At 43.0% G+C, this 26,209-nt stretch overlaps 1 protein-coding gene across 1 annotated transcript; it reads left to right on the plus strand.

Annotated features, from left to right (window-relative positions):
* CLIC4 (chloride intracellular channel 4) lies at positions 1 to 25,903 on the plus strand. Its single transcript, XM_058856380.1, has 6 exons — positions 1 to 187; positions 14,096 to 14,205; positions 18,854 to 18,979; positions 19,782 to 19,888; positions 21,084 to 21,265; positions 22,011 to 25,903. Exons 1-6 carry the CDS (start codon positions 116 to 118, stop codon positions 22,173 to 22,175), a joined length of 762 nt encoding a protein of 253 aa, XP_058712363.1. The 5' UTR covers positions 1 to 115; the 3' UTR covers positions 22,176 to 25,903.
* The last annotated feature ends 306 nt before the right edge of the window (positions 25,904 to 26,209 follow it).

The raw sequence follows: 26,209 nt of genomic DNA on the forward strand, positions 1-26,209 counted from the left end.
GGGGCGGGGCCGTTCTCAGTCGCGCGCAGGGCGGGTGAGGGGAGCGGAGCGGCGTCGCCGTCCCGGCTGTGGCAGCGGCGGGCGAGGCGGGGCAGGGGCTGCAGCAGCGAGAGCAATGGCGCTGTCCGTGCCGGTCAACGGGCTGAAGGAAAGCGACAAGGAGCCCGTCATCGAGCTCTTCGTCAAGGTACGGCCGAGAGGAGGCGAAGGAGGGGAGGGGAGGTGGGGCGGGGGGAGCCTCGTCCCGTCTGGGCGCCGAGCGCGCGCGCGCCGCGACCGTTGGGCGCTCCCCCCCTCCTTCCTCCCTCCGCTTTCCCGCCCGGGGGGCTCCGGCTCCCCTCACGGCTCCCCTCACGGCTCCCCTCACGGCTCCCCTCACGGCTCCCCTCACGGCTCCCCGCGGACCCCTCTCCCCGCCCGGGGAGCCCCTCGGAGCTCCCCCCCGAGCACCCCTCAGGAGCGGCGGGCTCCGCTCGGGGCGGCTCCCGGCGCGGTGCGGGCACAAAAGCGGAGCCGAGGGCGTGTGCCCGGCGCCGGGAGGGAGTGCGGGAGCCGCGGTGAGTCAGAGAGCGCAGATGGAGCGGCCGATAGCGCCGGCGGACCGTAAGCAAAGTCACTTTTTTTGGGGGGCGAAAAGTGCGGCCCCGGGTGCGTTTTGCTGGAAGATTCTCCGGCCGGAGCAGAAGGTGCCGAGGGTGCGGGGCAGCACCGCGGGCAGCGCTGGCACAAGGGAAGAAGCGAGCGCCACAATGGATCGCCCTCACTCGGCATTGTGTGCCCGGCAAGGCGCAGGGAGGCGGCAAAAAAAGGCAGCAAAAGCACGAGTTACTCCTCGCTCCCCGCCCCAAAAGTCTACTTTTTATGACGGGAAGCGAATATGTAAAGTAACACCGGGTTTTTATCCAAACTAGAAGAATGAGCATGTGTTGTGCTGCCCTTATCTGGTAAAGATACCATATGGTATCTCCACATGTTTTGCATTCATTTATTGCTGTATGATGCAATATTTTGCATCCTCCGGGGCTCTGGTGATGCAGCATCTTACTTTTACTTCATATCAAAAGTAGCACCAATTACTCCGTGCAATCTTCTCCTTCTGTGCTTAAACGTCCTTTAATGAAAGCCTCTGCCCAAAAGTATTTAAATTCTTCAGATGAAGTTTCTTCCAATTGCAGTAAGAAAATCAGATCTCTTCATCTGGGAACTTGGGAATTGCTTTGTATAAAAAACAACGATGACAAACATGAAAATTTCCAGCTAAAGCTTCGAAAATAAGTTATTAAATATAGATTTTATTTCTTAAATGATACTCTAAAAGTGTTGAATTTTTCCTCTTTTCATACTTCTTAATATCAAGAGGCAGTAACGGGACCCAGGGAGAGCATTGCAGTGGAGGATTCCAGATCTGATTTTGGTCAGAATATTTAGGCTCTTAGTGTAGAGGTCAGAACTTTCAACTACAGCAATTAAGTTACACATTACTTTGAATTATTTATAGCAGTGGATCTTTAATATAAGATGCTAATTTATCTTCATCTATCCTAAAGTCTGTCAGCTGATTTTTCTTATTTTTAAACAAACTCGAGCAGTGATTGATGGCAGAATGATTTGGGGGCAGAGGAAAATCAGCTTTGTGGGTGTGTTTAAAGAGAGTATTTCATGCATGAGGAGTGGCATGGAAGAAGCTGTAAAAATAGTTTTGAGAGAGATGAGTTCATTCTGATTAAATCAGAATTGGACCAATAAAGCTGTGAGATTATATGAAAGGGGGAAATCAGGGAATTTTTCTGTCCTTTTCAGTTGAAATATCTTTATTGGCATGGGTTTAAGAAGGCTAAATTTGGGGTTATCAGTGAGAATTTTTTTTCCCTTAAGGAAACCTTTTTCCATTGTTATGGATGACTGCTGCACACTGAGCACTCTCTGCCCTAAGGATAAAGTTCATGTTAAAATAAGTTATTCTTGCCTCTCTTCACCATGGTCTTCAGGTAAATGACAAGCCCCAGCCCCAGCAGACAGACCAAAATTGTTGTTTCACCTGGGTGTTGCTGCCTGTCCCACACTTTATTGAAGCTGTTGAGGATTATCAGGACAGAGTTTTTGTAAAGCAAATAAAATCTCATTTTCTGAGTCATTTAGATGCTCTCTTCAGAAATTGCTAGCAGAATATATTTACTGAAGACATCCAGCAGCGTCTGTCTAGAGGAGCTCTAAATTTGGATTTTAGTGTTTATTTTTTTCCTCTGTGAACAGGACGCTCACTTGCAGTTTTTCCAAGCACTTGTGGGTGCAATCTAGAAAAAAAAAAATCAAATTACTGAGAGTTTCTCCACGCGGATAATCACTTTTCAGGCCGTGTCTAGGATCTACCTGTGCCCTGTTAGCCAGGGAAGCTCTTCAGGTGGAGGTAGTGGAAAAAGTTCTGGACCAAACTCGAGCTCTCAGCCCAACTCCCTCGGCCCAGGGGCGGTGACTGCATGACCTGAGCACAAAGGATTGTAGCAGCCAGACTTGAGATGAAACAAAGGTAGGGATTAAAGCTTGAGAAACAAACCTGTGAAGCAGGAGAAAGGGGCTGGCTCTGTGCCCAAACCGTGGGGTTTGAGCCTTATTAAATTGTGATCAGTAACAAAATAGGATGGGCACGGCTTGGGGAGGAGCACACACAGAGCTGGGTTCAGTTCAGAATTACTCGGTCAAGGTGTTGTCACCAGCACATTGATACGGTTTTTTTCCACAAGACAATGTATCAATCTGCTGTAACTTGTATTTTTGTAGTCCGTGAGATCACCGTGCACGATTAGGGTTCTTAGGTAAGAAAATCTGTTACAGAATCTGTTTCTTAGTGTTACAATGAAAACTTTCAGCACTTTTTTATTCCAGAGCCGGTGGTCTCTTTTAAACCAAGTGTAAATATTTTCCTAGTCTTTTCTCTTGAGAGCTGATTAGGACAAAACCAGTGATGTATTTGATTTCATTTAGTTTCCTCGTCTGTTCCATGTTTTATTAACGAGGGAGGCTTCCATTGTCTAACAGGAATATTTTATGTGCCCTAGTGGCATTTCAGAGCAGTGAAGACTGCATTGTGGTGAATGTGCTCAGAGAAACTTGAGCTCTGGGATTTGAGTGCAGCTCAGACAGGTCACTTGGAATAATAGATGCGCTTTAGTTGATGGCGTGAGGAATTTTATTGTAAATAAAAAACGTGGTGAAGTGATTGGGTCAAATAGACCCAGTCACCTGTGGAAAACACAGGACAGGTCCAAAACTGCCTGTGCAGTTCCTGTAAGGGAGGATGGAGCTGCCAAAACTCAGCCCTGGGCATTCTGGAGGGCACTCGGTGATTGCATCCTCTGCTAACACCGAGGTGAACAAGTTCAGTGTTAAAGGAAACAAACAGCAGACTCCACAAAGTAGACACAGTTGTGTATCTCTGCAGGCATGGCATGGGTTGGAGCAGATGTAGGGAACCAGTGAGCAACCCCTCTCCACTGAGTAACGTGTGTGTACTTGCTAATTAATCAGACCTTGGATTTCTGGCAGCTCTGAAATAAGACATCATTGCGAAATGGGGCACCTGTGTTGAAAATCAGATAGAGTCTACTATCTATTTACCTTTGAATTGTCTGTCAGTACAAAAGAAAAAACTGCAATTTCACATTTAATAAATATCCCACTCTGAAACCCTCCCAGTGATTGTAGCAGAGGCTTGTCTCTGTTTTTGTGTATCTGAACTGAACAGAGGTTTGGCAGGTGAACTGTTTGTTTTCCGGGCTCGGGGCCTGTTTTGTTCAGTGGGGCTGAAGCAGGAAAGGGATGTGAGCATCTCCAGCAGCAGCTCCACAGGATGGATTTGTGTGGATTCAGGTCTGCCTTTGTCTCACCCTGTGCTCATTCCCTTACGTAAGCTCTGCTGTGGCACTCTGCAGCTCTGTAGCTTTATATATTGGTTTATAACAAACCATCCCTGAGCTTGTCATCAATTTTTATTTTTTTTTCACCCACCAAGTAGCTGTACAATTTAAAGGCACATCAGTACAAGGAAATAACAGGATTGGAGAAGCAGTGCTGCTTCTCAGAGATAGTCTTGGCTGGGTTATTGCTTGATAATCTTATTAGATAAGTCTCCTCCTTATGCAGCAGATCATCCTTGGAGGGTTTGATGTAACCTCAGCAGCTGAGAACCTCCTCAGCCAGCCTTTGATATGTGTTTGGTGTAGACAGCAAAATGTCATGTGAGGGTTATTGGGAGTGTTGTAAAGGAGCCCTTTGTAAACTGAGGTGTAACCATTTGGTTATATCCTGTGCTCAGTGGGCATAAATCAGGCCTTTTCCTTCTCTGGCCAGCAAACTGTAATTCCTGTAAAATCTGCCTGGGAAAGTCCTCACAGCCAGAAACATCCTCAGCTTTTTCATTTGAGTCTGGTTGGTGATACAGGGACTGCTGCTCTTGGTACAGAGCTGTTTAAAAGTACAGAGATGGTCTCAAGTGTAAATGTTAATTTTCTTTTTTTTTTTTTTTTTTTTGCAAATAATTGGTAAGTAAGCTTAAAACCTCCTGGCAATCATTTCTAGAGGGATTACACAGATGAGTTAGCTTTCCTTCAGTCAGGAATTGCTTCTGAGTAATGGTTGTATTCCCTGGCATCCCATCTCCCCTTCCCAGTAATTAACATCCAGACAGCTCTGATTGTCAGGAGAACTTGTGTTTGACTTTGCAGCTGAAATGTTTCTTAACACTCAGGCACTTTTCCTCCTTTCCCCTCAGAGGGATGTAAATACTGTGTGAATTCCCAGATTTGAGCACAGGCTGAGGGTTGGGCTGGATGGCCACAGGCAGCGGTGCTGGTGAGTCACTCCCTCCATGGGACACACGCCATGGACACATTCCTGCAGCACAGATCCTGCTACAAAAGACAAATCTGTCCTCAGTTTTCCCAGCTGGGATTTCTCAGGGTGTGCAGTGAGGGCTTGAAGTAGAAGGAAAAGCCTGTGTGTCACAGCACACTCTGTGGGGAAAACTTTAGGGCCTGGAGGGTGTCAAAAGTCAGGGATAAAGGAACACTGAGGATCCAGACCTCATCCTGATGTTTGTGTGTCAGGGTGAGTGTGCAGTGATGGGTTCACCAAGCAGGGCAGGGTATAGTGAGCAGCATTCTTGTGAAAAATGTATAAAGAGAGTGGGATCCTCTTTAAACAGAGTTTTGTGTGGAAATAAAGATACTTGATTGTTGAGAAGTAACGAGATAGGAGAAATCCTTACATCATCTTAGGGAGTGGGTGGGAGGCCCTGCTAATCTGGCAGTGGGCAGCACTGGGACAGGATTAGCATGCTGAGAAATTGGAAATCATCCCCCTCCCAGCCTCCAGTGACTCATGGCACTGTCTGGTCCTTCCATGGCTATCCTGACCTCATCTTGGGCATGGAAAGAGTTCTTTATTTGAGGAGCAAGCCTGTCTTGGAATGGGCAGAGCAGAGAAGTCGTTGGTTCCCTGGATATGGATTTTTGAAAGCTGAGTTGTCTCTTCCAGATTTCTTCCAGAAATCTGTGCTTGGAAGAATCTAATTGAGGAATTCCTTGAACTCCAAGCTAAACAGTAAGCTGTGTACTCTGAGAAGCGACTGTTGGACTCTGAAGTTTGATTTTTTAAAAGTGTTCATTAGCTGAAAGGGACAAAAAAAAGCGCCCTGGACTGTTATTTTCTCACCAGTGTGTGTTCAGATTGTGTTTAAATGAAACATTTCTTGTGATGTGACAAACACAAGGCCTGCAAGCTTTTGTAACAGTGCCTGCATCAATCCCAGCTCCTGGCCAGGCTGGACATACCACTTAAAAATCCACAAAAACGAATTTAAAGACTGGTTAACTGTACTTGGCAGTGATTGGATTTGTTGTCTTGTTTTGGTAGATGTTCTCTTTTCCCAGTGAACTGAGCAGTGCAATTCTGTAAAGCCTGAACTGGACAGTGTGGGAGAAAACAAGGTGGTTTTTGTCTGCCAGGGGAGACACTTAGTTTGTCTAAGACAACAAAATTTAATTAAGGTGGTGGTTGGTTGCAAATTGATGGTTCATGGAAAAATAGTTTACATCTGTGTTTGTTATCCATCTAATTTGATTTTTATCTTCAAAGTTCTTGGTAAATGACCCGTAACAAACAGCTTATTGTCCTAATCAGGTTTGAGGATTTTTTTTCCCTGCATATTCTTCAGTGTGGAATTATATAATTTTAGTCTTGAAATAGATGCTAGGTGCTCCCTTGTGATATTAAGAGTTTGTGAATATTTTAACAGTGAAAACACCCAAATTCAAAATTATTATGTTGTCTTCACAGGAGTTTCAATAGAGGTCTGACTTCAGGAGCTTTAAATCCTTTATTTAGAATCTTTTTTTCTCTAAAGAAAAAGATAACAGTTGAATTTTTAAAACTTGCTTTGAGTAGTTTGGGGTTTTTAATTCAGGTCAAATACATTTGTGGCACAATCTGGATTTTTAGGGTGTTTACTTCTGTTGAAGTGAAAAAGATAAGTTAAACTGCTGTTAATTACAAACATCTTTGTGTGGGAATTCTCTGGGAGTTCAGGCTTATTCCTTGTATTGTTGGCCAGACAAAGGGCAAGGAACTTACCCGAGGAAAGGAAATGACTGAGTTCTGCACACTGAATCTCCATATTAGGTATAAACTAAATATAGGAGTGTAATCCAGGAGTGAAGTCATATCTGTATATTTTCCCGGGAAGAGCTAATGGGATCAGTCAGTGCTACTGGACCAGCCTCAGAGTTTTTTGCTCTCTTGGAGCTTTACTATTTTGGCTGGACTTTACTGCTCTGTCCTTTGGAGAGCTGCTTTTCTGAAATACAGGAAATAGATTTTTTTTTACGTGGGTTTCATCTAAAAATAAAATCAAAGCAAGCCTAAGGAGATTTCTGCAGCCTTTCAGGGTGTTGCTTTAGGTGTCCTGGTGAGACACGGTGTTCTGGAGCTCAGGGAGATAAAGACACATCCCAGAGGAGAAACTCTGATCCCATCTCCCAGGGGAGGAGGAATTCAGGGAGGTGCCTTTTACCTGTGCATTGTTTGTGTTGGAGATAGAGCAATCCTTCCCCAAACCTTCATTCTGAAACAGAAACTCCAGCCCCACTCTTGGCCTCAGATATTTCTCCAAGGTTCTGAACGTGCTGCTAGCAAGGGAACAGGTTCAGGACTGCAAAGGTTTTTGAGAGGCTGCTGAGAATTCGGGGAGTTTGTCTTCACTGACACCTTTCTGTGGGCACTGCTGCTGTGGTTTCAGCTGCATGTCCTGTGTTTTAGCAGGCTTAGAAGCTGCCAGCTGGTGCCTTTTGGGCTGGGATTTTGACATAAAACTCCTCTGGGTTTTATTGCTCCTGGGAGGGTTCAGTCCAAGTCAGCTGGGCTGGAATGACCTGGAGGAGGAGGAGGAGCAGCCCAGAGTGAAGCTGGAGCAGCTCTTGGTTGTTCTCTCTGCTCATCTGCCCAGCCCCTGGCTCATCTCCCTCTAAATGAGGTTATAAAATACCACAAACACAGCTCTGTCTTTTCCTGTGCCACGGAAGTGATGCACAGTCAGAGGTTTATTTGAAGAACTCTGAAATGCCACGGATCCAGATTTGACTCGGTTCTTCTGAGCCCCAATGACAGAATTTGCAGTTCTTTCCTCTTTGGTGCTTCATGATTTGGTGGGGGAGGTTTAGAAATGGATCTCTTGGGCTGTAGCCAAGGCACACACTGTACTTCAACAAATTTAATAAGTCCAGGGAGAGAGAATCACTGTCATGAACAATTCCTGCTCTAGGTTTATGTGCTAGAGACCCAAAGGCAACTTTCAGGCAGTGTAAGAGAAACCCTCAGTGCTGCAGAGTTGATTGTCTGCTTACAGTTTCCTACCAGGATATTGCAAGATGATGTCAAGATGTTCCCTAGCACATTTTAATCAGTGTGGCCCTGCTGATCTTACTGGGTTTGTTCAACATGAGCTCTCTGTTCAAGGTATTGCCACAGCAGAGATGCCAGGCTTGTGCCATTAGGGAATAATTGGATTTTCCTGTGCCAGGGCAGGAAGTGTCTGTCCTGAGTCTGTCCACAATAAACCCAGGGTTTTGTGTTCCTGTCATTAAGCTCATTTCAAGAAAATGGTGATTTGTATTTAAAGCAGGTTTGGGACTCTCCATCTGATTCTCCCAAAGGATGAGCATGGAATAATTCCTGTTCTCCAAAGGACTAGAAGCACTTAATTAAATTCTGCTGAGTTGTGAATTTACTTCCACACATCATGAAAATCCCACAGCATTTTCCAAAACTTTTCAGTGAGAATTAGGCAGCAATGAGCAGTTGCAGGACAAAACTGCTAATTATTTTCTTGGGAACAGCATCAGAGGGCTAAAAATAGCATCATCCCAACATGGTCAGTGGCTGTTGCAGTCCAGTGTGTGACACAGTGGGGACTTATCAGAAAGGTAATGACTGGAGAGGCAGCTTGGAGAGGCTGACAAACATTCCTTTCCCTGCTGAAAGAGCCAGATCTCAAATAAATGCAGGGACTTGAGTTAATTATTTTGAAGTATTTTGTGAGTTTAAAGGAATTTCAGCTGAAGTGGAGATTGGGTTGGTTACAAATGGTGATAGGGGCCATGAGAGGCAGTGGTAACTCAGGTTGGTTTTGCCCTGGGTGTGTTAGTGTCAGTCAGCATATAGCAAATATACACTAATTATCTTGGGCTAATTCTCTCAGAGAATTCCAGGTGTGAGCACTGACCTGATGCTTTTTGTTTTCCATTTTCCTATGTTTTTCTCAAAGGAATGACTATTTAAAGTAGCAGTGATGGCCTAACTTGTTCAGTAGTGCTAAATTTGGGAAGGGTGTGGTGGTTATGACTTGAGAGTTTACTTTCACACAAATTAAAAATTCTCTTTCTAAAGGCACTTCTGATACCCTGAACCATTTGCAGGATGTGCTGTTGGTTTTTAATTCCTAATTCCCCCCTTTCCTGGTTTTGTTCATCATGGCAGGGAAGTTCTTTGGGCTGTCAGCCCCGTTTTTGTGGCACCCCTGTGCTGAAATGCTCTGTCCATGTGTGCTCTGCCTGGTGGCACAAGGAAAAGCTTTGCCCTGGAGGTTGTGGCCCCAGCTGTGCCCTGTCCTGGAGAGGCAGAGGTGGCAGGAGGAAGTGTCCCTGTCACTCAGCCCTCTGATTAAATCTGGTTCAACTGGATTCAGGGCCTGACTCTGCCTTGTTCCCTGACCTGTTCCTCCCCTAAAAACACAAACCTCCTCCCTTCTCAAACTGCAGGTCTGGGAGGGTGACGAGGAGTGGAACACTATTGCAGATAAACCTTTCCAGCCCTGCACCTCCCCACTTTCACACTTGTTTTGCTCTTTGAACAAGAGGAAAATAACAATATTCATCAATATTTGAGCCACTTTAAGGTCTGCTTTGGTTTGCAGAGTGTGCACAGAGCATCCCTGAGGCTCATCCAGCCACTGCCTGAGCACAGGGAGCACTTGGAATAATGGCACTGTGGGGAGTACTTGTTACATCGATTATGGTCACCCCTTCCAAGGGTGTAATTCTTTACATCTTATCTGAAAACACCCTCAATCAGCACCATGGAATTCTGTCTGTTCAGCTTGGCAAGATAAAGGTCCAAAGGATTTGGGCTGATCCAGCCAGACCCTTTTCAGGTGTGGCACATCAAACCACTCCCTTCTGTATCCTCTCATCCTTTATCTCAGACCTTGGAATTGCTGCAGGTTTTTCACTTGAATCGCCTTGTTAGTTCACCTTAAACCATTTCCTCTCAAAACACTAATCCTTAAAGGATTATTATTAATTACTCAGTTTTGGAATGAACTTACTGCTCATTAAACATGCAAAATTGATTGTTATCTGCTGGTTTGAGGCAATGGCTTTGCATCATGCTGGGTTGCTCATGCAGTTTTCTCAGCAGGTTTGGTTTTCATTGTTAGAACTCAAGACCTATTTGAAGATTACTGAGTTCAGAATTTGAACATATTCTCTCATTTCTTTTCATTTCCCCCCAATCTGTTTATTGGCTAGAACATTATTCTTCTAGACTTTGCAGATTTCCTCCTTGGGGCAGTGGAGATTTCCTTGGTGCTGCAGTCAGATGGATCCAGTACTTGTCTTTGGTGAAAAGTATTCTGTGAGATGCTTCTAAAATATCTTTATCCCTCTTCATCTAAAGTTCTTTTACCACTTCTGGTATGTCAGATTTGGGAGAAATTCCCTTGAGAGTTTTGGATAAATCAAGAAATGCTCTTCTGGTGTTCTACCCTTTCCTTTTATTTTATTTTTGCAGGCAGAGACTGAGCTGTATTACATTGCTCATCAGATGCACTTTGACTTTATTATTTTTCTGCAGTTATTTGATCCTCTTTGGGAAACCTGTAGTGGGCTCTTTTTAACTGGTTCATATTTGAAATAATTTTGCAGAAATCTTTGGGACCAAGGATTTCTTGAATTCTCAGATCTGTGCTGTATAAGAAGGGTTCTGTGCCCTTTTAATGTTTCTTTGCTTGTCTGGCTTTTTGTTAGTCTTGCAATAAACTTCAGCACTCCCTTGCTAAGGTAAATCCACACAGGTTCTCATGTCAGCACTCAGGTTAATTTTTATGCAGCTGTAAAGACAAACATTTCACAATTTAAATGGATTTTTTTTTCCTTTCCCTTAGCTTGTTCAGCCACTCAAACAGATGTTTGATTACTTGTACTCTCTGGGGTTTTGTTTTTTTGGAAAAACAGTCTCATCTGAATGAAATCACTGTTCAGAGAAAGGGAGGAGGTGGCTTCTGAGCTAAGCTCAGACTTGCAGACACTGGGATAAGTAGATTTTTAGGGTTTTTCCCTTTCCAAAGGGAATTTCACTGTGGAAATTACCAGGAATTTCACTGTGGCTGTGATAAACCAGGCTGATTTCTCAATGAACAGCTGATCCGTGTTATTGCCTTGTAACCCTCCCATTCCTATTTTAACTTCCTTTCTTATTTAATGTTTCCTTAAAAATAGCTTTATTTGTTTTCACAGAACACTGTGGAGCAGTGCTCTGGTGGGTGTGTGCTCTGCTCTCCCTGTGCCACGTCTTACAATTAACAAGGTCCTTTTTGCCACCTTTTCAGAAGCTTTTTGAATTCAATTCTGTTTGTAGAGGATAACACACAAGTGAAAAATTCCATATTTCCTTGTTGTGTGAGAGGTGTGGCACTTTTCCTCTGTCTGGTCCTAATCCCAAACTCACAATTACAATTGAAAACCTGAAATTCAGTGAAATGAGAGATATGGTGAGGATTTTGAATACATATCCTTCAGTGGACAATGGTAGAATTGGAAATTAGCCCTAATTGCAGGCAGTTTGCATTAGTAATATTACTGGTAATAAAGATTTTTAGACTGGTTTTAAAAAGGATTTGAAAGAAAACCCCAAAGCTTCTCGGTATAAAATGACTATAAACTTGTTAAATAACAAATAACCTATGCTGAGGTTAGTGCAAAGAAGTCAACATTTAATATTTCCTTTATTCTGATGGTGATGAGGTTCAGACACTGGAATTTTATGGCCTGAATTCAAAGACAAGGTGATGACAAGCAACAACAAGTTATTCTGTGATTAGGGTTAGGTCATACCCTGCATGACAAAAATTGTGTCAGATTTCAGAATATTCTTGTAATATGTAAAGTTTAGAGTTTATTGATAGCACACACTGCACAAACACTCTGTTCTAGCAGAGAAAATCAGAGCCAGGAGTGACTCTTGCAGGAGCATCCACCAAATGCTGACCCTCGGAAGAGAATCCAGAGCTGGCTGTTCCTGAGGAGGGGCTGGAGCATCAAACACAGAGCCACAAAATGGGCCTCTCAGGCAAACAGTTACAGAGCAGAATTCCTTGGCTCCAGAGCACTGGAGCCAAAGTTTCTTGGCATTCTGTGTGCATTCCTTTTCCAGTATGTGCTCAGAATAACTTGGGACTTTTTGGAGCAGAAGTGGGACAAACGTTTGCAGACAGAAAAGTCTGGGCTCCGTTTGAGCTGTTGGGCTTTGAGAGTGCATCAGGGTTTGTTCATAGCACTGAGTGTTATTGGGCTCTAATCCCCTCTGCTGGCTCAAATAATCCAAAAAACCTGCCTTAAACTACAGCACATGCTGGTGGTTGGCTCTTCACTTTGAGTGTTGCACTTGTGTTGGGAGAGAGGGAAAGTTTGGGGATAAGTAAATAAATGCATTTGACCTTTTTTGGTCACTTTGAGTTTTGCTTAGGAGGATGGACCTTAATGAAAGCCACAGGTCAGTGCTATACCCAAAATTTTAAACAGCTTTTTGTGCAGTTCCATGGTTTTAAAGTAGCTTTGGTTTGGATTCCAGTGGATCAAGTAAAGTTTAATGGGGTGGGGGTTTCAGCCTATGCTGTTACTGCAGTGTAAGTCAGGCTTTGCTTGAAATTTGAAGACTCAGATCAGTTCTGAGTCAAAGAATTATTTCTACTTCAAAGCATGAATTACCCTGGGCAGTCCAAAACATGTATTTTCCTTAGATGGGATGCAGTGTTGTGTTTTTCAATTCCTTTTTTCCTAAGGTAGATCAGATCTGACACATGACAACAGAAAAAGCAGATGAATATAAATCTATAATTTACCTGTAGGAAATGTCAGTTCCAGTGTAAACACAGGGATCTAACTGTGGTGGGAATTGCTGAAATCCAGCCTGCTGTGTGCTGGGGACACAGTGATGGGTTAAATATTAACATATTATCCTTTTCCTGGATGCTTCCAGAATTCAGTCTCCTGAGCAGACACATGGCAGAGTTTAAGACAATCCATTAATAATAATCTGCTGCAAGTTTGACTCTACAATCCAAAGATAAAGTGGGAAATTTGTAATTTATGGCAGAAAGACAACTTCCTTTTCCTTTCAAGTCTTCAATAATGACACTAATAAAGGTGTGAAGAAAACTGACTCTGTATCTACAGCCAGGCCTTTGGAAACTCTGACAGGAGGGACACTTGCAGAAATTAGTCCATTAGCTGTAGGAACATTAATTAATTTATAAATCCTAAAGAAACTCAGCTTTATCTTCAAAGGGCCCATGACTTTGCAAAACCCAAAACAACATTCTGACAGTTTCACTGAAAAACTTTCTCTTTTCCTGGGCTTTGAAGATCCTGCTGTTACTCTTCTTAACTTGCAAAGTCTTTCTGAATTCTCCTCACTGCGATGATGAAAGGATTGGCCAGGCTTTGAGAATTGCACTGATGAAAATCACTCTTGGAAGGACTCTAATAATAATAATAAGAAGAAGAAGAATAAGAATAAGAAGAAAAATCATCTAATATAAAGTACATATCAGGATAATCTGATAGATATGGTTGCTCTAAGTACAGTTCTCAGAGGATTGAATTTTATAACAAAGGTTTCCAGTGCCTCATTCTAGCCCAGTAAAAACTAAAATTTTCCAACTCAGGAATACATCCTTCATTGTCAGAGAGATGATGAAATGTGTGCTATCACTGGGGAGCTCACTGCTGCTTTCTAATGGGCCTTTGTTGTGCTAGGACAAAGAGTGATTGATAAATTGCCTATAAAAAGTGGCTTTGGGATATTATTTAATTGTCAGTGAAGTCTCTATGTACTCACAGTTATGTCTTTCCTCACAACACCTGCAGTACAATCAATTCTCAGTTCCTGGCTGCACTTGGCTCCCTGGAGCACTGCACAGGGAGAGATAGAAGCACTGAACTGGAAGATGACTCCAATTAATTAGCTATGCCTTGGAGAAGAAAGAAAAAAAGAATAATAAAGAGCAAAGAACAGCATTGACACTGGAAAACTGCCATCAGAAGGTGTGGCTGCTCAGAGGAGGATGTTCAGCTGCAGCATTGTCAGTGGCAAAGATAACTGAAATATTGTTCTATACAGTTTTTGAGCTTCTAGAGGACATGACAAGCAAAAAACTCGACAAATGTGGTGATTTCAGTTGTACTGAGTGTGTGTTTACCTACAGATATTGCAGTGTTTGTGAGATGGCACAGCCCTACCCAGATTAATGCTCTGTTCTGTCCTGCAGGCTGGCAGCGATGGAGAGAGCATAGGAAACTGTCCCTTCTCCCAGAGGCTCTTCATGATCCTGTGGCTGAAGGGAGTCGTGTTCAGTGTCACAACAGTGGACCTGAAGAGGTAAGAAATACTTGATTTATTGGGCCAGCAAGAGTTCAGCAGCCTTGGTGGAACAAAGCTTTGGCCAGAGCTTTTATGGCCAAATGATATTTCTGAAATTAAAATCTGTCCTAATGAGTGACTGAAGCAATTTCGATGTAAATGGTGCATTTATTGATGATTTAACCAAAAATAATGGGTCTGGTAAGTTCTCCTGAATTTGTTCAGTGATGCTCTTCTGTAAAACTCACACAAAGTCTTTTATAACTGAATATTGACCTTTTCTTTAATTTCACATCAAGATCCTCTAAGTAGGGACAAATGGATATTTTTAGTCAACCACCCTCTGGTCAAATCTCCAGTGATGGATAATTGTCACAAACCATGTGCAGCCTCCTCCTTTTCTTTTTAAGATTATTTTAGTTATTGTGCAATAATAATGAAAATACCTGCCCATGAGGTAAATCCAAGTGAAATGGGTAGGAATAAAATGTGAAATATTCTACCTTTGTTCAGTGTCAGCCAGATAAGTCATGATGCTGTCACCTAAATTGCAGCTGCTCCTCTATGAAATGAGTACCTTGGTGGCTAAAAACAGTGAGGAGTGAATGCAGGAGTCTTCATTTCCTCAGGCTGGGCATTCTTTTTTATGAAAGTGCTAAATTCAGCAGGGGCCTTGTGTTTGCTTTGGGTGTGAAGTCATGTTTTCCCAGCACTGATGGAAAACTCTGTTGGTCACAGCTCTGCAGAGAGGGGAGGCTGCCAGTGCCTCCAAACCTGAATTTCAGGAATAAAGCCAAGAGAAACAAAGTGTTCTGCACTGAATCCAACATAGAAGGGAGAAATCACCCTGCTGGACTTAACCTCTTGTGATTTTTTTTGAGGGAGGTGACTTGTTTGGGTTTTAAAAATCACTGAAGTTGCTGCTTCAGTGCTGGCAAGGAGTGTTAAAGACTTCCTTGTGTGGTGAGGGGCAGAAAGCAGCTTTTGGCAACTCTGGGTGCATTTGGAGCTGCTCAAAGAGCTTTTTTCTGGCCAGTGTGGGATTTCCCTGCAAATATTGGTGCTGCCAGCCCCATAAACCAAATGTGTCACATCTTCCACCGAGCCCTGCCTGTGGTTTGTGCAGATTCAGGAGCAGAACTTTTCCTTGTGGGCTGTTGTTAGTTTGGGATTTCCTTTTCCTTTAATGATGGGGTTGTTTAAACCCATTGCAGTTACTGGGGTGGGCAGGAGGAGGTGGACAGAGATATTTTAGGCTTTTTACTGCTGAACCAGTTTAGATATCATTAAAATGCCAAATATTCCTGATGAATTTGCTTTATTTTGTGTCCCCTTGGCAACTTGGAGTTAATTGGATGGGGGAATGGGATGTAAGACTAACTTTTAGCATATAAATTGGTTGCAGATGTTTAAAGTTGACCTTCCTTACACAAGGAAAGCTTTCTTTCAGTTTTGGGTTTTTTTTTTTCTGTTGAGGAGAGGAAAACACAAAATAAGTGCAAAATTAAAGATCTGCAGGGGAAGAGGTCAAATAAACCACCTTTGTGTTGTGCACTGAAGGGGTTCTCTGGGAAAGAAAACAAAGGACCACTGAAGCTAATTCAGGTTGGAATAGATATTGATACAAACTTAATTCCTTTTAGACTTTATTTAGATGTCCATAAATACAACTTGAACACTGTGGGTTGTTCAATACCCAATATCAGTGGTGCAGCTTGGAACATCACATCCAGCCAAGTGCTTAACAGGAAAATTTTGATATCAGGTGGCTCTGTTTTCCCTTGTTATCACTACCAGAATGATAAGAGATGTTAGGTGGTGCCTTAATATTGCCACAAGAGACTGCTTTTATGAGCACATTATTCAATCCCAATGATCTCCTCTGCTCTTTGTTCCTGTTAGACACAAACTCAAAGAGCAGAGCAGGAATTGTTTCAAACAACTGAATTTATTTTGTTGGGCAAAACCAGAAAAAAAGGCTTTGCCTGCCTTTACCTCATAACATCAGTGCTGCACAACAGCAAGGCCAGTGCTGTCTGTTTGTGAGATGAAAAGGTCATGGTTGGGTACAAAAGTTCACAAGTGAAGGACTTGGGACACAGGAAAATCTGAGCCTGCCGTGTGTTTTCCCCTCCAGAGCTGCCCTGTGCTAACAAAGGCACATTCTGAAGTTCTCAGCACACAGAACATGAACATAGGCAGAGGAGGAGGGCAGTCCCACCCTCTGCAAGGAATCAGCCATTTCTTCCCTCTCTTTGGGCACACAGAGGCTTCATTCTTCCCTTCTGGGCAGCAGCATTTCAGTGCTCACAGCTCTGGCTTGTTCTGGAGGCCAGAGCAGAGCTGCAGTGCACAAACCATTTGTTGGGCTTGGAACAACACTCAGGGCCAGCTTGCCTTCAGCTGAGTGCTCAAATCCTGTTTGAAGCATCCTCAGTTGGAGTTTTTGCAGTTCATTTGACAGGCAAAGTTTAAATAACAATATGAAATACTAAAATTAACTATTAAAGACCACCCAGAGGTGAATCCAACTTCAACAATGAAATACAGCTGAGGAACTGGGGTTTTAGCACTGGCTAACCCCATGTTACTCTTCAGATCCTCATTGCAGTTTTTGTGTCATTTTTAAATGTATTCCATTTGGGGGCTGGATTTTGTCTGCTCTACAAGAAATAATTTGCATGCTAATTATTATTCTGGTTTGTGGTAAAGCCATGAAGTGTTTACACCTTAACTCTGGGGGTAGTGATGGCCACATAATTAATGTGGCCCTGCCTCCAAAACCCCTGGTAAACTTTGGGGTAAGCACAAACCATCTTGGAATTATTTGGAGTGGTTACAGAAGGATTTTTTTTTTTTTTTGTTTGGGTTTGGTTTGTTTTTTAAACTCTCCAGCTTTATCTCTGAAGTAAAACTTCTCTGTTACTTTAATTGCCTTCTTGTTTGCCTGTTAAGGGAATTTGTACTCTGAGCCTTTTAAGGCTGTTCCTGTGTGTTTGTGCTCCAAGGGCTGTGCTAAAGCAGGGCTTGTTTAAAATCTCCTGGCAGCAGCAGCAAACTGGAAGTCAAACCCTGAATTATGTTTGGGTCTGGGCTGTGGGATCTTAATCTCTGCTTTCTTTCTCTTGAAGGATCCAGGTGGTGTGACTGGATGAGTAAAGTGCTCTGAGATGCACTCTGGTTCTTTGGAAAACATTTTTTGGTTAATTTTTTGGAATGATCTGGTTTAGAGCTAAAGGTTGCCTTTGATAGTATCCCTGCAGATCCGGTGGTCTTGCCCCTGTTTGTTTTTAAAATAACATTCCTTCTGAGGAATTTTATCTGGCCAACATGGGGAACTGGAAAGGAGCCACGACAACTTCCTGTAATTGTTGGGAGTTACAAAGCTGTATTTAAATGAAGTGTTAAGCTACTTAAAGCATTACCCGATGAAAGATTTTAAATCCTAAAAGTGAGAGAGTGGTGGCAACTCTTAGTGAGAAATAACTTCTCGGAAGCTTAAAAATTGAAAAGAGTTAAATTCTTGTATTTATAAGGTTTCCATCCATTGGTTTAAAGCAGGGTGTGGAATATTCTAAAGTATGAAAATCACTTTTCTCATTCACACTTTGGCTCTATGAAAGGGCAGCAGTGGGCAGGACATGAAATTCTGGCAGGGGTTCTTAATTTTGTAAGAAATGGAAAACAAGCTAGACTTGTAAGCTGGGCTCAGTTTAGAGTCCAGCTGCTCTCCCTGAACACGCTGCTTTTTCATGCTGCCCTGCAGGACTGGATTTGTGGATGTTGCCAGTTTAGTTTCCCTGTCTGGTGTTGTCAGGAGGATTTCTTGAACTGCAGTTCCAGTTTCCAGTAAATCCAGTTCCTGCATGCCTGGAGCTGGCTCAGGAACGTGGCCACGCTGGACAAGGCTCAGTCCCAGTCTGGGGTTCTGGTCCAGCCTGGATTTGTCCAAGCAGGAACCAAGGGGCAGCTTTACCTTGGCAGAGTTTTCAGCTGGGCCAGCAGGAGGTGGTGGCCAGGCTGCTCTGCTCTGCCTGAGGGAGATATTAGTTACAAATAGAGTTAGAAATGGCTGAGTATTTCAGCTTTTTGCTGTTTTTCTCATGTCCAATCCTAATGTGGGGATTCCTCTCCCAGGTGTGCTGCTCTTGTTTGTAATAACCTTTTTTTCACTGGTGGAAACTGAAGAATAATTTTAAACACGATGTTCAAACATCTGCCAGCCTGCCTGGAACCAAACTCCCTGGGCACATAATAAATGGTTTATAAATGGTTTATTCACTGGGCTGTATCTGAGCTGCCTCTTTCCAGAGCAGCTCTGTGTGAGGGGGGAGGATTAACACAGATTATACTATATATAAACTGTTCTGTAGGGAAAGAGGGAGAGTGTTTGTGTGGTGTGTGTATAGATATCCCTCTTCCAGTCAGCATTGTATTGATTTGAGAGTAAACACAACCAGAAGTAGGAGGAAATTGTTTTAAACTGTTTTAAATTAATTGTAAGCAGGTGTATTCAAAAGGTTTAGTTGTAAACTCACTTTTTAGCAAGAAAACCGGTGGTGTCTATTTAAAACTGAGGATGTGAAAACCTCAGCAGTGCTTTTGTGGTTGTAGCAATGAAATTTTGTCCCCTGCTTACTTTTTATGGGTTTGCATCTCACCCCAGGAAACCAGCAGACCTTCAGAATCTGGCTCCAGGCACTCACCCACCCTTCATCACATACAACGGGGAAGTGAGAACAGATGTGAACAAGATTGAAGAGTTCCTGGAAGATGTTCTGGCCCCACCCAAGTAAGTGTTAAACTGATAATTTGTCACCTCAGATAGGCACAGTTCTCACAGGGGATTTCTGCCTTAATTAAGATGTTCTTCAGCATCAATAAACTGAAGATGTGGAAGTTATTCTTGCTTGTCATACCTCCCTCTCCTCAGCTCCCTCATCATTATATCAAAAGCTGTTTTCTTTCAAAGATTATTTTTAAATTATCCTTTGTATACCCTGGTCATCCCATCTGCACTTTCAAGCCCTTCCTTTTGGTGACAGGCACATTTGTATCCAAATAATGTGAATGAGGATGAGTCTGCTGTACAAAACCTAGTCCTAAACTACAGTGAGAATCTGTTTTAATGTGTTCAAACTTTCTCCAGACTCTTGGCTTTCCACTCCTCAGCTGGCAGGCAGATCTAGACACTGCCTTTAACAGACTGAACTGTTTTGTCTTTTTAGCATGGCAAAACTTCAGGCTTTTAAGATGTGGAGTCCATAATTGTCTGATGTTAATTGAAATGGAAAACCCTGTATTTTGCTTACAGCTGCATGATGTGCCTCCTTGGCAGCACTGGATTAAGGGAGCTCTGGTGGCCCTGGGCTGCCTCAGACACTCTGCTTGTACCAAATGTCTGATTCAGAAAGCAGGAATGTGCTTTGGAGTCCCTCTGGAAAGTGCTGGGTTTAAAAACCTTAGTGGGTGATGCTTCAGAAACAAATCTGGAAAAGGATAATTAGTAACAAATTGCCATTTTGGGTTTGTTAATAGATAATGAGCACCATTCTGCTAAATGTGCTGTAGATCTGCTCCTTGCTGCTTTTCAGGTACCTGAAACTCTCACCAAAGCATCCAGAATCCAACACTGCTGGAATGGATATATTTGCCAAATTTTCTGCATATATCAAGAACTCTAGACCAGAAGCTAATGAAGGTGGGTCACTGAGGGGACAGAGCTCTCCTGCTTCCACTGCCTCGTGTTTTTCAGAGCAGCTTTGTGGGAAATGTCTCCCTGACAGATTTAGCTGCATGTTGGTGGACACTTGAGAGTCTCATGAATGAAAATCTTATTTAAGTTTAATGTCAAAGATTTCAACATTTCAAAGAGATCTTCAGTTCAATCTGAATTTCAGTGGGGTGTGCATGGTTTGTAAATATCCCTGGCTCTTCTCTGTGCACTCAAAACTGTTGAATGAAGAATAAATATTTCAACATCCAGAAGCAAATTTCAGGCAGAGTTTGTGTCATGCCCCAGTGGTTGAATTTCTGTGCATCTCCTGCACAGAAATTATTTCACCTGTCTAGGACTGAGGGCTCCCATTCACAGTTCTGAGCTAAGCTTACTTTGTGTCATTTTCATTAAAGGATTAAAACCTTTCTGTGTGGAGGGAAAACAGGAGATTTCACATGAGGGATCAATAAGTAGCAAAGAACTCACAGCTGGACCTTTAAGTAGTTCAGTACAAATCAATTTTGTCCTCAGAGTACTTAGGGGGAAAACCAAACTCAAGGAATCAGGATTTCTTTCTGCTGCATTTCAAAGGGAGAGATGCAAAGTATTTGTAAATAAACGTAAACTTTGCAAAATAAATAATTGGAAATAAATGGGGATTTGATGGGATGTGCTGCCCTCTGCTGCTGCATTCCATAAACCTGCTCTTGCATTCCATATCCTGCACCAGCCTGGGTGCTCTGGGTTTGCTCAGGGCTGTTTGCTGAGCATGTGACATTAAACAGATTATGTTTAAATGTATATAAACCCCATCATAGCTTAATTCTAATCAGTTTAAGCCAGTTAGGCACAGTCTTAAGAAACTGACATAAGCCACTTTTTAAACCAAAAATAAACCCTTGTGGACAGTCTTACAGTATTTTAAATTAGTGCAAACTCTTGTATTAGCCAGCTTTTAAATAACCTGCATATGTGGGATATTTGAAGAGATTCTGGTCCAGCTGCAGTGTTCTGGTGAGCACAGAGGCAGCTCCAGCAGTGCTCTGACCACAAAAACCGACCAAGAGTTACAAATCCTTCAGTGTTTCTGGGTAGCACAGGGATGTGGGGTTTGTATTTCAGATCTGCTACCAGTCTCAGTTTAATATTTGTTTTGGAATCATCCCTTCCTGCACAGCCTTAGAACGTGGCCTCTTGAAAACCCTGCAGAAGCTGGATGAGTACCTGAACTCCCCTCTCCCCGATGAGATCGATGAGAACAGCCTGGAGGATGTCACAGTCTCCACCCGCAAGTTCCTGGATGGCAACGAGATGACCTTGGCCGACTGCAACCTGCTGCCCAAACTGCACATTGTCAAGGTAAAACCTGGGGGGTTTCAGGGGAAAATGCAGCAGGAAATATCTCTGGTTTGTGGCATTCCTGAGCCCAGCTGATTTCAGCTGAGCTGCACTGTTAACACCTGGAACTGTGCAAGGTTTGAGTCATTCCCAAGTGGAATTCACTGGGAATCATTCCCAGTGGAGCTCAGTGCAGGTGTGGAGCAGCAGAGGATTTGGATGGCAGGAGCCAAACCCTGCTTCCCTGGCCTGACCCTGTGGTCTCAGGGAGCTGCAGAGCTCACAAGAAGGAGGAAGGTGAAGATCAGGTAATGGCTGAAGTGTCTGTGCACTTCTGCGAAGGAAACTGCTCCAGAACAAAGTAAATACACAGTGGGAAATAAAGGGATTGTAAAAAAAAACCAAACCAAGTTGGAATCTTGGAAGAGGCACCCTGAGGCAACCACAGGAGCGCAGATGTGCCCACATCAGTGTGGTTTGGTTGCTCTCCCTGCCTGCAGTGACCTGTGTCAGTTCTGTACTGCAGATGGAGCCACAGGCTCAGTTTCTGCCTCCCTGGGTGAGGAAAACCCCAAAGGGAGCGAGGCAGGAACAGCCCTGAGGAACAGCCAGGGCCAGGAGCATCCCCCAGGAACAACCTCTGGAAACTTCAGGAGTCATTCCAAATGTCCAAGCTGGAAGAATAACTTCACAAGAGAGTGACCAGGGCTGGAAAAAATATTTTAAATTAAGAACATAAATTCATAACATAATTCTTTCATTCCAGGTGGTGGCCAAAAAATACCGCAACTTTGAGATTCCCAAGGAGATGACAGGGATCTGGAGATACCTGACAAATGCTTACAGCAGGGATGAGTTCACCAACACCTGTCCTGGAGACAAGGAGATTGAAATAGCTTACAGTGATGTAGCCAAGAGACTCACCAAGTAATCAGCACTTGCGAAGGATGACGTCCTGCATATCCCGTAACAACAACGCTTCTAACAGACTGCTCTTTTCATATCAAATAGCAATTGTTTTTTGCATGAACTCCCAGTTACTCCAAGCCACGGTGGATAGACCAGGTACAGTAATTACCTAAAGTTTGCAGACTTTAATTACAGGCTTGTTTTTCCTGACCTCCTCTCCCAGCCTTTGAATATGATCGATGCAGTCGTGTTCCCGTTGCACTGGGGTGACTCCGGATTCTTCAGTGTGAAGCCTTGTCTTGCCCCTGCTGCTTTTCTCTGTAAACATTTGGTCCATGATTTGTCCAGGAATTGGTTTAGGATCCTGTCTCACTGTATGGTACAAGGAATATTTATGTATTTTGGAATTTATTGCTTTTCCAGAAGATCTGTACACAGCTGTCATACCTGTGACACACTGAACTGTACCTGCTTGTCTATCCTATTTACATAGAGAAGGGAACTTAGTATCCAAAAGAGCCATTTGCAAAATATTTGGCAATGTTTTGTTGGTTTCTTTTGTTGTATTTTTTTTTTTTTAAATCTCTTGGATTTGAAGTCACAGTAATGGTTGAGAATGGACTCAACGTGAACCTTGGATTTGGATGACCTCAGCTTCAGGGAAGTTTGAATCCAGGCTTGAGAGCTGGGGCAGGAAGCTCAAAGCTCAGAGTTGATGTTTATTGTGTCTTCAGGAGCTTGAGGAGATTTAAACACCTGCATTGTCTGAATTTTGAGTTGCAGCAAACAAATAATTGTCAGGATTTACCATCAGGAAACAGCAGAGCTGGAAGCTGCTCTCTGTTCACTCTAAGAATTGCAAGTGGCTTTCTTTTTGGTAGTTAAGAGCCTTTTTGTTTTGTATAGGTCTTTTTGGTGATTTTTACTTAAAAATCTGTTCTGTCATAGCCCAAATCCATGGAAACTGTAGTGTCCTAACTCTGGGTGGGAGTAGCAGTGCAATGATTAGTGATGCAAAATGGACTGAGAGCCATGAAATGGGAATTTTTTAATGCTCTTTCTTCCCTGAAGAAAGCTAAAGTGACCTTTAAAGAGAACATTTGCCTTAAATGATAGCAGAGTTTGTTTTTTTTCCTGAAAGGAAATCTGGGAATTTTGTAAGAAAACGGTGGTGGAATTGAATTTATCCCAATTGTTTCTGTGCACCTGGACTGCAGTTTTGCATACTCATAATCATTGCACTACTAAAATCTTTTTACAGCAACACTGAGGAATAGCACTACAATTTTTTTAAAAGCAATTTTCAAATGTTTCTAAACCAGGGAATAGTTTTCTTGTTTAAAATTAATGGTTTTGATGCATGAAATAAACTGCTAGGTTATTTTTAAAAGACCATCATAAACAACTCCAAAGAATTCTAGACTTATATGCCTATTTTTTTGTAAAGATACTTTTATATTTAACTGATTTTAGAAGCTGGAAAGTGCTATTCCTGCTAGGTTGTTCTTGGAATATTTAACATTCTGCAATAACGTGGAAATGCTCACATAAACACTTTTATACACTAATTTTATTTTATTTTATTTTATTTTTTGGTAAGCACTGGCTTTCTAAAAGCAGCCTGACTTTTCTGAGCATCCTGCTTTTGCTACTTTATGTACCCCTGGAGTTAGCTCAACATAGAAGAGGTAGAGAACCAGATCCATATTTGTATACCTGGCTTGTGGTGCCTTGCCTTGCCTTCCTCGAGCTAGAATTCAATATAAAGGCACTTAGCAATCCTGTCACATCTCTTTCAAAGACAACTCTCTTAGAGACATTTAATCCCCGTTCTGAATTTTTACAGGAATGTTTAGGCACAGAGGGAAAATCCTGGGGAGCAAACCCAAACTGTAGCCCTTTAATAATTTCTGTATTCTAATGTCACATTCCCCTCCTGAGTAAAGTTCCTCAGCCATAAGAACCCTCTGTAGGGCTTCAGTCTCTGCTACAACGTGACATCCAGAAAAAGGAATGACTTTTTGATTTAGAGAACAGCATTTTTAATGACACATAGGGTGAAAAAACCCCAAACCCCTCCCTCCTTGGTTTGGTGCTCTTTGCAGTCATAGAGTTCACAAAGCTGTAGGAAGCAAGTGTTTGTGGGCATATCTTGAAGTTTTTAGCTCTCCTTTCAAGAACAGATCAGGATGGCCCTTGGAAGTTGGGGTTGTAGGAGTCAGGCTGTGCTCCCTTTCCCAGGGAATTATCCCTGGAGTGAGTGCAGGGCACCCACAGCCAGGAGCTGCTGGGGTGCTGCAAGCAAGCCTCCAGCTTCTTCTGCAGATAATCCATCCCCTCTGCTGTTCAGGCAGCCTTGAAACCATTCTGCTTCTCCCTCAGCGTTCTAATTGTGTCTGAGAGCTTGTAAACAGAGTTCAAGCTCTGGCTGTGACCACTGGCTTCCTTATCTGGGCACAGCGGAGCCTTTCCCTGGGAGGTGGAATTCCAATGAGCACCAGCTTGGCACTGGAAACTCTCCTGGGTGTCTCTTGGGTTTCCTGCTGCAGTTTTGTTGTGGCAGGAGCTGCCCCAGCCCCTCCTGGCTCGGGGAGGGAGCAGGAATCTGGTGGAGAGGAGCAGCTCCCAGCTCCGTAGGTGATCCCTGCAGAGCAGCGGGGAAAGGCAGCGTCTGGTGTGGGCAGAGCACTTTCATCTGGCCCCAATCACCAGCTCCACACTAATTAAAAAAAGCCCTTTCATAACTATGTAAATTCTTGACTTCTGTCAACTTGTTTACAATCTGATCTTTAAATGCATTTTTAATTTCATCAAACAGCAATTAATCTACCCCCTGTTTAAATTTAAAATGCTGCTTCTAGCCCCTTCTCCAATTTAAAAACAGCAGTTGCCCTTTCAAGTAGGCATTCCAGTTTGCAAGTTGGCTGCATGTATTAGCATGCTGAATAACTTACTTTATTCTCAAGCTGAAATATGCTTAAATTCACATTAAAACAGGTGACTTGTGTATTTCCTGAACACAAAGGGAAAATTCACCACCTGCACCCTGTTTTTGTGTGGGAGAACAGATTATCTTAGGTGCATTATTATTTTATTTTTCCCTTTAACAAAGTTTTCCTTCTGCTGCTGCCTGTTGAACAAGAGGCACGTGGGACTTGTGGAGCAATTCCATCCCCTCCTCAGCTTCCCTGTCCCTAAAGTCCCAGCTTTAACTTCTCATTTTCCCATAAAATCGCTGTTTTCTCCACACTGGGCATGTCCAAACTGATCAAGAGCTGCGTGATAAGGAGAGAGATGTAATCAAATTTTTATGCTAAAGCAGCAAATTAGCATTTGGTATCAAAGGAGCAGAGAGAGAGGAATAAATGGGAGCTGCTGGAGCCAAAGGCAGCGATGCCTATCTGGGTGCAGAACAAAAAGTGGTGAAGTGCAGGCAGCTCTGCCCCTCACCTGAACACATCCAGGGAATGTTTGCAGGAAAAGGCTGGCACCAGGTGACAAATGCTTCATCTGCCTCAAAACCTGTGCCACCAACTCTTGCCTTTTGTTTCTGGAGGGGGTGGGAGCAGGATGAGGGGATGGAGCCTCCCAAGACATCAAGGATTGGAGCGTGGTTTGTAGAAATACTTGAAGAGTTGATCCAATTTGTTGTAGTTTGCTTATGTCTTTCACTTTCTGGAACATCTTTTACAGATATACCAGTATACTGCTGGCAGCTATTGTTAAATAAAATTATATTTTCACTACCAAGCAGATCTTTCTCTTATTTCTGAAGATTTCATGTGTAATCCAGGACTGCAGGGTGATGAGCTGAATTATACAACACAACTTTATTAATAATTATATTCTCCTTTTTTTTTGCCTTCAGGTTTAGGGGTTTTTCAGTGGTGATGTCATTTAAGGCATCATCATTAAAAGTGTTATTTCTGACAATATAACCAGCTGTGGTGCCTCTGAAAATTTAAACTTCCTTAAAATGAAGAACAAGTTGAGAAATAATGGATTTCCTCAGAAATTTCTTTAGGAGAAGTGAGATTTTTTTCAGATTTTCAGTGG

Source organism: Poecile atricapillus, chromosome 24 (assembly GCF_030490865.1).
Source record: "Poecile atricapillus isolate bPoeAtr1 chromosome 24, bPoeAtr1.hap1, whole genome shotgun sequence".
NCBI classification, from domain to species: Eukaryota; Metazoa; Chordata; class Aves; order Passeriformes; family Paridae; genus Poecile; species Poecile atricapillus.